General features: G+C 42.4%; 2 protein-coding genes across 6 annotated transcripts in view; both read left to right on the top strand.

Annotated features, from left to right (window-relative positions):
* Window positions 1-212: 212 nt before the first annotated feature.
* Window positions 213-4,709, top strand: RIPPLY2 (ripply transcriptional repressor 2). 2 transcript variants are annotated; one of them, XM_032339144.1, is made up of 3 exons: window positions 213-745; window positions 1,066-1,130; window positions 1,534-3,136. In XM_032339144.1, exons 1-3 carry the CDS (start codon window positions 389-391, stop codon window positions 1,580-1,582), a joined length of 471 nt encoding a protein of 156 aa, XP_032195035.1. In that variant the 5' UTR covers window positions 213-388; the 3' UTR covers window positions 1,583-3,136. The 2 variants fall into 2 exon arrangements, with proteins under 2 accessions (XP_032195035.1, XP_032195034.1); XM_032339143.1 differs by lacking the exon at window positions 1,534-3,136 and adding an exon at window positions 4,489-4,709 and having other exon boundaries at window positions 222-745.
* A 1,889-nt stretch (window positions 4,710-6,598) lies between these two features.
* The window catches only part of LOC116588276 (cytochrome b5 reductase 4), an 88,279-nt gene continuing 83,188 nt past the window's right edge, over window positions 6,599-11,689 (top strand). For all 4 annotated transcript variants that reach the window (XM_032339142.1, XM_032339140.1, XM_032339141.1 and 1 more), the window contains exons 1-2: window positions 6,599-6,829; window positions 10,825-10,978. In XM_032339142.1, coding sequence (XP_032195033.1) covers window positions 6,755-6,829; window positions 10,825-10,978 — 229 coding nt within the window. In that variant the 5' untranslated portion in view covers window positions 6,599-6,754. The remainder of the gene's footprint in view (window positions 6,830-10,824; window positions 10,979-11,689) is intronic.

Here is an 11,689-nt window from a genome sequence, read left to right as displayed (position 1 = left end):
TGCAGAAATACACAAAACGTGTAGAATTGCTTAATTTTATCTCCTCCTAGACTCTTCACTTGGAAATTGGCTGCTCGGGCGAATGTTGTTTTTTACCCCCGCAGCCATGTGTCGAAGAGCGATTAACACTCGCTCAACAAAACCCATTCCCGGGCCATTTGGGAGTTGCACGCGTTCGCACCCGGGATTCAGCCCGTTGCGCCTTCACGCGCAACCTTTTTGTTTATGCGGCGAGCTGGGGAGAGAGGGGCGGAGAGGGAGCGCAGCTCTCAGTATGCAGCAGGCAGCCGGGGTATATATATAAAGCTCGGGTCCCGGGTCTGGCGGAGAGAAGAGGCCCGGCTGGCCCGCGAGCTGGCAGCCGCCTTCTGCTGGGCTCCGCCGCGCCATGGAAACCGGGGAGCCCTCGGCTAGCGGAGCCGGCGAGTGCGCGCCCCGCTGTTGCCACCGCTTCCCGCCCGCGGGCGGGGATCGCCCGCCGCGGCGCCGGGGCGCGGACTCCGGCGGCGGCGCCTCCCCCACCCCGGCCCTACAGCCCGCGTCTCCCCAGCTCCTCCCCTCCGCTCTCCGCCCCCCGCCGGCCCCGGGGCCGCGCTCGGCTGCGGGCGGTCCTCCCGGGTCTGGGCTCCCGTCTCCTCGGCGGCCCTCGGGCCTCCCACCCCGCAGATCTGCAAGCTTCTGGAGACCGTGGGTTGACGCCAGAGGCTACAAGGAGGAGGGGGCGTCGCAGCACGCGGCGGGGGCGGTGAGTGAGCGCGCGCCCCGGGCCGTGCCTCCCCGGAGGGCGGCTGAGCCACCGGGACTGGGTATGCCCTGCCCGAGGGAGACACATGCCCCGCCCGCCCCTCGCGTACGCTCGCGCCCGCCCGGGGCCCTACGGGAGGCCCCGTGGGTCCTGATGCTGCGAGGGTGTCCTCCAGAGCCACCGACGCACGGATCCGGCCGGGAGCGAGGCTGCTCAGAGCCCCGGGGTCACCGTTCCCCGCGAGCGCGAGGAACACTAGACCACTTTTCCCCTTTCTAGAAGGTGAGTGATCACGGTGATTGGTTTTCTTTCGTCCCCAGATGCCGGACGACGCCGGGGTGACCGAAGCCTCAGGAAAGCCTTCCCAATACAGACACCCAGTCAGGTGAGTGACAGGCCTCATGGACGGGCTCCCGCTCCTCCAGCGCAGGGTAGAGCCGGCATCTCCCCGCGTAGGTCCCTGGCTGGCCTTGCGGTTCTTCTCTCTGGGAAAATCTGTCTTCAGGGATCCCCAGAGGTTCTTTACTCATCGAATTGATAAAGGTGGTTCACGCTCTCACCTAAAAAGAACTGTTAATCCGTGCCCACTCAGTAAACTCTTCAAGTAAACTGTTAATCCGTGCCCATTCAGTCTGTTATAAAGAGGGAAAGTGGTTGGCATCGTCCAAGCCGACCGGTGACATCTTGTGTCTGCAAGCCAGTTTTGTGTTGTTTAATGCTAAAGGGTTCGAAAGAAATTGACTTCACAACGGGCAGAGTGTGTATATTCTTACTCTTTTGCACGCCAGAAGGAAGAATGGTGTTCATAGTTGCAGTTTTACCGCAGATCGCGCTTGACGTGGAAGAGAAAATGGAGTGTGATGAAAATCGTAAAGATCAAGAAGCTTCCGAAAAGGGATCGAGGTTACTTAACATGACAGTGAAGAGCTAGTTTCCCGTTGCTAGCTGCGGGAAGTCGGCCTTTCGGTGGAAATCTTTGTAGCGTTTACTCAGGTGAAAGGTTCATTCTGCAGTTTGCTGGCTTCAGAGGGCTGTGAAATGCACAGCCCATGGTATTTGTATTGTATGTATATGTTTATAAGTAGCTTGTAGAGCTCGATGAATGTTGATTAATTTTCTATGTAGTGATGGACACAGGAAAAAAAATAACCACACCCCTTTGGCAAGTGTTGTAATAGTTTAGTTTGGTCAGTTTTAGCAGTATGTAAAGGATGAGAAGTACCTAACTGGGCCAGACGGAGTGGGGCAAGATCTGGGAAGTGTGTATGACAGGATGTGGTTACCTAGCTGAACCTTGAAGTTAGCCAGATGGATGGTAGGTGGGGAAATGGGACAGAAGAAATAGCATAGGTGAAGGGATACAGAGTCATGGAACAACATGGTTCCCAATGGGAGCCTCAAGGACCTGGAATTGGGTGCATGAAGCTGTGATCATTCTAGCAGGTAAGCCATAGGCCACATCTTCTACACCCTGTTGTAGAGTTTTGTCCTGTTCCTGAGTGTGGCATTGGGAATCCATGGCCTTTATTTTGTGGATGGTACCGGGGGTTACTCAAAGCTAGTATGATCAATTTATGTTTTAGAAAATGCACTAAGAAAATGGTATATAGAATTAGTTAGAAAACCAAAATGAAATTGGAAGTTACTGTAATTCAGGCAAGCTATGATAAAAAGCCAATCTAAGGCATTAGAAGTAGGGATGAGACTGGGTGAATTTGGGGAATGCTTACGTGACATAATAGATTATGTATATATAATGTATTGGATATGGTAGGTAAGGAGGGGTTGAAAAGACAGAATGGCTTCTGAGTTTGTGGCTAGCGACCAGATGAATGCTGTATTAACAGAGTGGAAAATAAGGCTTAAAACAGATTTAGGGAACAAGATAATGAGTCCAATTTTTCATATATTGTATTTAATGTGCTTATGGGGTTTCAAAATAGATATGTCCAGTAAGGAGCTGTGCACCCACACACGTAAGGGGCCTGGAGTCAACATCTTAAGTGGAAATACAGACAATTGGGAGTCTTCAATAAATGAACAGTTAAAGAAATCATGTCAGTAGACCAAGTCTTTCAGGGGAGTGAGAGAGGAGAGATGATCACTCTTGATAAAACACTGGGGAAGGCCAATACCAACCTGTATACAGAGAAAAAGCTATATTCAAAAGATACTGATAAATATCACTCAGAACAGGGAAGAATTCAGGAAAGTGTGAAGTCCCCAAAAGAGAAGTGGTTACTCAGAGATTCTGGGCAGAGTGTGGTAACAGTTAAACAACATTCTTTGGGTTTGACAGTTCTAGTTAAGCATTAGAAAATTATGTTTCCGGGGCACCTGGGTGGCTCAGTGGGTTAAGCCTCTGCCTTCGGCTCAGGTCATGATCTTAGAGTCCTGAGATCGAGCCCCACATTGGTCTCTCTGCTCAGCAGGGAGCCTGCTGCCCCCCCCCCCTCTGCCTGCCTCTCTGACTACTTGTGATCTCTGTCTGTCAAATAAATAAATAAAATCTTAAAAAAAAAAAGAAAATCATGTTTCCTATATAAGAAATCCCTTTCTTTTCTGAACTACTATAGCCATTTATTTGTACTTCTTTTAATTTTATTTTTATTAATTTCTATCTTGAATACTGTTGAGTATTTCTCATTCTTTTTACTCAGTTGTCAATTTCTTAAGGATAGAAACTGGGATTTTTTTCATCTTTGAAATATGAATTTCATCTGGCACAAGAGATTACTAAAATTGTTATTGAATGACTGAATTATTGATGGTTGCTTATTTAGGCACCAAAATTAAAACTTTTTGTCATTCGCTTAGAAACATTTATAAACTACATTGCTTACTTTTCTGCCCTTTACAATGGAGTATATTGAGCATAATGAGACCTCTCTGTTAGAAGCACTCTGTTACAAATGGGTACATGGGACTAACTACCCTACACTAAAATGCAGTATTGTTGGTGGGTCAGCCATATCCTTCTTCCTTCTTTGCTTTGGAGGAAAATAAAAGAAGACTAGATGGCAAAATTAATATTTGTGAAAAATTTGAAATTCTGAGGCAATTGTGTTATATGCAAATTGTATAAAGCCAGAATTATTCTCACTATCCCAAAATAGTGTTCCAAATTCAGTTGTATGGGGAAAGGGGAGGGAGATGGGATCAAGGCTGATCCCAGAGGAAGCTTTCTTATAGCCCTGGTGTGAGTACATAGAAAAACTTTAAAATATTGCTTTTTGTACTCTTTTAAATGTACATTCTTAGCTACATCTGCAACTAACAGTTAAATCTGTGAGTTTTAAGATACTAGGTGATTTCTGCTTTTCTGGAAGGTGCATAATATTTTGTTGTCTTTATAAAGTTGGGTTTGAGAATTTTTAATATAATTGTAGGATTCATTTTTTTTCTCCAAAGGATTTTGGAAATTGGAAGACAATTCCTCATCTGTATATTATTAAGAATAAATATATATATAACACCTGAAGTGAGCTAAATATTTACCACAAAGGGTGTGAATTTTTTTGATCCATTTACAGCTTGGATAAAGATTTAAAATGATTAACTAGTTTTTGATACTTTGGCAACTAGACTTCCATGACACCTGAGATTATAGCAATTTTAAACTATCTAAAGTCATTCATCAGTTGTTAAGTATATGGAACTCTTAAAATTTGAACATTTCATGAGTATAAGGATTCTGAATGTGAAAAAAAAATAAAGCATATTATGTTGTCTGCTTCTTTCAGACTATTTTGGCCAAAGTCAAAGTGTTATGATTACTTATATCAAGAAGCAGAAGCTCTTCTGAAAAATTTTCCAATTCAAGCCACAATTTCATTTTATGAAGATTCTGATAGCGAAGATGATATTGAGGAGCTGATCTGTGAAAATTAACCTGATTAGTTACTTGTGATGACATTCAAAGCTTATAGGATTTAAATTTAGTGTACAAATGTATCATAATCCTTCAAACTAATTTATTTGTATATAAATTATTAATAAAATGAAATATTTTGTAATTCTATAGTAGTTCGGCTTTTTTTACCCTTACACTATAAGTCATGCTACCAATCACACAATACTATGTGTTTGCTAGCAGATGGTGGAAAACACTTTAAATCATTGCCCATAATTGAGAATGGGAATTAATGCCATGGTTATTAAATCTTAAGGATTTTTAATGAATGATGAATCAAGTAATACTCACTTTAATACTCCTCTGCTGCCCTTAAAGCCAGTAGTAAAATAGCACTGGTGTACAATAATTAGAGCACTTCATTGAGGGACCCCCCCGAATTAAAAAAAAAAATGTTTAAGTGAACATGACTTGTATGGAATCTAAAAAAGGAGAGTCAGAAGGCTAGAATTTGATCTTTTTTTCCATTTCTGTGTAAGGGGGAGCTAAGACATTTAGCAGATATGAAACATTCTTCTATAGCATCACCTCCTTTGTTCTGGCTCCTTGCTCTTGGTATTGTCATGTACAGATTTTCTCGTGGGAAGTGAAATAAGACATTCTCAGTGACTAGTTTTTTTAAATGTAGACTTACAGAAGAATACATGATCATTTAATGACAGAGAAAACAGGAACACATTGCAAGTAGAGGTAACGTAGACTATGGTCATGGAATTCAACTCAAATGCAGTCTCACAATAAACATTTTAATTGCAAATGATTCTTAGTATCCCAGAATGATGATGGGTAGAGGTGAAGGTCAGAGATGGTTACCTGGCTAAAAAATACCTCTTACTTGATTGGCTACATATATCATACACTTTTCCTTCTAATCGAAAAGATACTACAAAGATTGATTTACAGGCAATCTAATGACAGTTAGAGGCAGATGAAATAGAACAAGTTCAAATCATGTGTCAGAGTCAGGAAAAGTTAGTAATGGCAGGTGAACATGAAGAGTTATTTAGAACTGTATTTTTTCTGAAAGCTTTCCCCTCACTGGTTTCTACACGCGGGGTGTGTGTGTTCTGCAAGGGATATGCAAAAAACCCACCAGGTCACCAATCTCGACCTTGATCATTAGGGACTTCTTTTAAGTGCTCGGTATTTGAGCTTCTTTCAATCTGTCCGAATAGTATGACGAGCTACTGCCATTTATCGAGTGCCTACTGTTAACCAGGCACTGTACTAGGTAGTTTACATATGACATCTTGTTTAATTCTTACTGAAACCTAAGTCCACAGGGAAAATGAGACTTTGAGATACTTAAATAACTTGCACAAGCCTGCTCATTTATTAAGTGCAGAGATGGCATTCAAACTAAACCTCTTTGATATAACTTTGTCACTTTCCCTGTAGCTTTAAGCGAAGAGAGGAAGTTGGATGAGGAGGAAGAACTTGTGAGTGGGTGAATGGAGCAGGAGACTTGACTAACTTCTTTGACTCATTCGTTTGTCATTAGCGGCGGTTCTTGAAGGTGAAGATTCACCTCATAAGAGTGGCTTTGGCTGTTTGCATTTGACGCCTCAACTCTAAAAGTTCGCTTTCCTATGCAGCCGGGTGCTTTAGAGGAGAGAATTTCAGAGAAATAAAAATGTTTTGATAGTGTTATTTTATTCTGTATTTCAAGTAGTGTGAGGGTAGTGCTTAACAACAGACACTTGCGTTCTGGGTTAAGACGAGTCTACAAAAATTTATACTCAGATTCTGTCAGCACCAAGGCTAAGGAACAGCTTCGCTCAGTCTTTAACCCTTCCACGGAATAGCTGTCAGCTCACTACAGTGCTGAAATTCAGGGTGCAGGGCTAACGCCGCACGCGTACTTCTGTCGGGATCCTCCCCTGCCGGAGTTGCGCTCCTCCCGTTGGCTCCGCCCCCCGCGGCCTCGACGTGCTGCGTCATGGCGCGCCTCACCCCGGCCGACCCCGGAAGTGGGTTGGGGGCTTGGCCTCTGCCCGGCCTCGGAGCCGGAGCGGGAGGTGTTACCGTAGAGGAGTCGAGCTGAGCGATCCTGTCAGGCGGCGGACCCCGGGCAGGGTCCGGGCCAGGGGTCCAGGATGCTGAACGTCCCTTCCCAGTCTTTCCCGGCCCCCAGCTCGCAGCAGCGCGTCGCCTCCGGGGGGCGTAGCAAGGTAAGTGGGTGACACCGTGCCTCTTTCTCAGCTCGCCGCCCGCCGGCGTTCGGTACTACCGAACGGTCCATTCACTCTTTCGGCCCGCTCTTCCACCTCCTGTCCTCCTCCCTTCGTTCCTCCTGCCCTTGCTGGTTATCTCTTTCCCCGGCCGTCTGCAGTCCTCGAACTATCCTAACCTCCCTTTCTCTCACCCACTGGCCCCTTTTCCTCCTCATCCTCTTTTCCCCTTCTGGGAAGTCTTTTCCCGCGAATTAAACTGAGTTGTAAATGACAGGGCCAGCACCGTGCTTTTGCCGTTACCACAGGTACTCAGTATTAGCTCCCTTCCCTCAATCGATCCCCGTCTTCGGTCTTTCGTACTTCCCTTTCTGAAAGGAGTTGTGAGTGATCTGGGTTCCCTAGGCGAAGGGAAAGGTTGGGCGGCAGCGACGTTGACCAGTGACCATCCTCCAAAGGTGGGGACCCCCAGAGCTAGGGAGAATGAGGGGAGCCAGAACAAATGTCTACAATCCTCCCGTGGTTTTACGGACACTTCTCCAAGTCATGCTGGCTTTCTTCTTCTGGTACCTGTTTTATCACACTGCCTTTACTATTGATATCTCTTGCTGACTTGGAAGCTCATATAGTACTCTTTTTGTTGAACATAGTTACTCTTAGCAACAGGTGGAACGCAAATGTGTTTTTATGTTTATAAAACTTAATAAAATTGTCTCTTGTGCAGTTATTTGTTAGTTCCTCGTTCTGTAAGTTCATCTTCATGTTTTGTTTATATTTTGTTTTTGAAACTTCCACCTACTTGGACCACTCCCCCCAACCCCGCATTTTTGGACTCTTATGTCTTAGAATAATTTGGGATATTTGCTGACTCTTTTTTTTTTTTTTTTCCCTCTCCACTTAAACTTGGAGTTGACTCTAAATCATAATTGTGGATTCAGGGATCTGTAGCTTTCATTAGCTTTTCAGAGGTTTGTAACTCCAGATATAAGAATAATAAAGCTGGGATTTATTCAGTGCTTACGGTATGTATGTATGTATGTTCTAAGTATACGGAGTGCTTCATGTGTAGTGTATTAACTCATTTAACCTTTACAATAATCCCACAAAATGTTTGCTTTTGTTATCTCTTTATCACAGAAAAGAGAACTGGTTAAGAAATGTTGCTTTGGATCCTAAAAGTTTGATGTGATGTGACTCTGTGATATTATTTATCACATTTATTGCTCCATAGCTCCATATATCATCCAGCTATCTAATCATCTGTCCCCTCCTTCTTGATGTTTGACCTTTTCTGTCCTTGAACTAAATGCTTGACTCATAGTATAGTCTTTTTGGAGAAAAAATTTCTGAATTAAAATATAAGAGTTGCTGGCCTTCTGTATTAAAACTGCAAACCACATTCTCAGCATCCTTTTAAAGGAGAAAGCTCAGAGGCAAAGACAGAAGGTCCATAGGAGGTGATGGCAAAGGTGAGTCTTTGGATCCAAAAAAGAGAACAAAATACAGTTATTGCACAATTTGAAAGGAAACTGAAACTTTTTCTCCCCCTTTATGAAATGAGGTAATCTTGCACATATCAGAACCTGATTCAGGATTGTGTGAAATAGGAAGAGGTTGAAAAAAATAGAAGCTGGTTCAGGAAGTTGTATATCATAATAGTGAAAAGCATAGACTTTTGGGTGAGAAAGACCCAGATTCTCTTCCCAACTCCTGTGACTTAGTCTCTGAGTCTCAATTTTCTCAGGTGTAAAAGAGAATAATAGTACCCATTTTATAGGGCTGTTCATAGGATTAAATGAGATGTTTCTTGGTATGTGGTAAGCACTCACTGTGTTACTTGCTCTTAGACTTTCATTCAGATTCCATGGATTGTTATATGGTTGTTGTATTAAGCCCTGAGCACAGTGTCTGGTATGGAGTATATATTCTACATATGATTTTTTATTATTCTACTAACACTAGTAAATAATTATTTTTTGAAAACCTACCGTTTGCTGGAGATGTGATCTCTATTTCCAAGGAGTTTAGTCTAATAGGCTGTACAGACTAATAAAGAGTCGGTTATAAGTGTCATATGTACTATAACTGTGTGTTATGACCACAGAGCGGTTGGGGTCAGAAGAGGCTTCTGGAGGAGACATTGTCTGTGGAAGAAAGGGAAGGAATTGGGCCAGGCCAAGGAGCAGGTATTTCTTAGCAGTCAAGGAATCAGTTCCTATTTTGCTAAAGTATTTAATAGGAAGGAGCAGAAATTAAAACTCAGAGCTAGCAAGGTAAACTATGAGCAGATATAAAGGGCCGGGTAAGCCACTCTAGGGAATTTAGAGACATTATTATAAGGTAGTGTGGGGAGCCACTAAAGGAGGGAGGGCTCATAGTTAGATCTGCATTTTCTGAAGATTATGCATTAACTACCCAGTGGATTATGGAATCCACACAAACGAGAGAAGAGATGAGTGCTTTTGGTTTGGGATGGGAACGATCATATTCTTGTACTTTACTTCATTTATGGGGACCAAGAGACCTAGAAGGTTTCAGGATGGTGAGAATGGGATGATGTAATTGGAAGGAAGGAAGGTAAAATTGCAGTGGTACTGCAGACCTATTAACTTGGTTATTTTGGGGGTAAATGAATGTCTACAAGAGACAAGATTCCAGAAAATTCAGTATATAAATATCTTAGTGTATTCAATGTGTTGTAACAGAGAACCGCATACTTCATAAAGTGGAGTATAAACAACAGCAATCTATTTCTCACAGGTCTGGAGACCGGGAATTCCAAAGTCAGTGCACCAATGAGTTTGGTGTCTGATGAAGGCCTGATTCCTGTTTCACAACCATTTTTTCCACATATCCTCACATGACAGAAAGGATGAGGGAGCTCTTTGAGGCCTTTTTAATAAGGGTATTAGTAGCATTCATGAAGGCTCTACTTTTATGATTTAATCACCTGCCAGAGACCTTCCTGATACCATCATCACATTGGAGGTTAGGATTTCAGCATGAATTTTGGAGGGGCATAGTCAGTCATTCTGTAGCAATATATCTCTTCAAATGGGCCTTCTTTTACATTAAACATTCCTCTGGTACTATGTTACAAATGAGTTGCACAAGTTCAGACAGTAGCTCAATCCTGTCCTTGAAAAATTTCCACTAGGTTGTCTTAATTGGTTAAAATATTAGTAATACCTCCCATCCCAAAGCCTTTAAAGTGTATTTTGAAAAAGCAAAAAACTACCAAAACCAAACATCCTTTACCAAATCTTCTGTGCAGGGGTAGGAAAGCTTTTCTGCAAAGGGCCAGATGATAAATATTTTAGAGCCACACGACAATTCAGTGTTTTTACCACCATCACCATCACAACGTGTGAAAATGATTCTAAGCTCCAGGGTGATACAGAAACAGGCATGGGCCAGTTTGCCAAACCCATCCCTAGAGTGTTACAGTTTTTTTTTCCCCCCATTATTTGAGAATTTTGTTTCTTTACGAATTCTTGGAAAACAGATTGCTGCCTCATGATTTCTAATGTTCTATATATATTGACAAAGAAAATCAACTTTAACTGGCCATTTATATTTTCCCTGTTAAACCTTTTGTGATTTTTAAGGGAAAGAAATTTTGGTCCAAGTTGGTAAGTGACTCCAACATATTAGTAACAAAGCAGAGCCAGGACCAAAACTTGTTTTCTGACTCCAGGTTCAATACTGCTCTTGTTTTATTAGATACCATTATGGTGATTATGTGCCAGAATTTCTAAGCCCTACCTCATAGTCCTTTGTTTTATATCATTCTGTTTATAATCCTAATACAGCAGAGATGATTTTGACAATCACCTAGATCTGTTAAAAAAAAATTGTAGAATTGTTGTATTTGAGTTTTCTTATCTTTTTGAATGAGAGTAAGAGAAATGTTGCAGCCCACAGAGAAGCAGCAGGTGGGGCAGGGGGAAGCAGTTGACTCAAGCCACACTGAATTCTTCCCTGTTTTTTTTTAGGTCCCTCTAAAACAGGGCAGAAGTCTTATGGATTGGATTCGCCTCACCAAAAGTGGAAAGGATCTAACGGGATTAAAAGGCAGGTTAATTGAAGTAACCGAAGAAGAACTTAAAAAACACAACAAGAAAGATGATTGTTGGATATGCATAAGAGGTATGTGGTATTTATTATGTACTGCAAAAAGTTTTGGCTGGACTTTCCAGATGTAATGCCATATGACTTCATGATCCTATTATTTGATGATAAGATTCACAATTAGATAACAAAAATATGCCTTAAACTGGGCCACAAAGTATATAATTCTGAATTTCGACAGTATTTCGTTCTTAGGTACCTGTTTACATAGCATACTGGCACTCGTACTCCCTTAGCAAGAAAGCAAGTGCTTGCCAGACAGTTATTCAGTAATACTAGTTTATATACATTCATGTCCCACCTTAGTGCCTCATAACAGAATCATTTTGAATGGGAGAAATTCAAATGCCAGAAATGCCAGAAAAAAATGTCTCTGAGAATCGAAAGTAAATCAGAAAGCCTGTGTGTAAGCCAAATTTTAAGTTCTTGCATGAAGCCATTTTTATTATTTAATATAAGTTTCTTAGCGTATTGATTACCTGATTTTTGTAGCCCATAGCAAAGTACAAGCACCAAGGTAGAAATGAGTGGATTGGAGAGAGTGAGCAGAGAGATAGGAGAGTAGCTGATAAAAGCAGACCTCATGGTAATCAACAACCTCGCATCTCACGTGGAACAAAGGCAATGAAGGGCTTGGGAATGTGCAGTGGGCTTCTGTAGCAATGTTGTTGAGTCATCCAGACATGGTTAAATATGCCACGGTCTTTAAAGTGTCAGTCCTTCACTGGT

This window comes from Mustela erminea, chromosome 4 (assembly GCF_009829155.1).
Source record: "Mustela erminea isolate mMusErm1 chromosome 4, mMusErm1.Pri, whole genome shotgun sequence".
Lineage (NCBI taxonomy): Eukaryota > Metazoa > Chordata > Mammalia > Carnivora > Mustelidae > Mustela > Mustela erminea.
This window is presented reverse-complemented; position numbering and strand designations above follow the sequence as displayed.

Coding starts and splice junctions, on each gene's coding strand:
- RIPPLY2 (XM_032339143.1), top strand. CDS start 389: ATGGAAACCGGGGAGCCCTCGGCTAGCGGAGCCGGCGAGTGCGCGCCC. Junction 746..1,065: donor CGCAGCACGCGGCGGGGGCG/GTGAGTGAGCGC, acceptor TTTCGTCCCCAG/ATGCCGGACGACGCCGGGGT. Junction 1,131..4,488: donor CAATACAGACACCCAGTCAG/GTGAGTGACAGG, acceptor TGCTTCTTTCAG/ACTATTTTGGCCAAAGTCAA.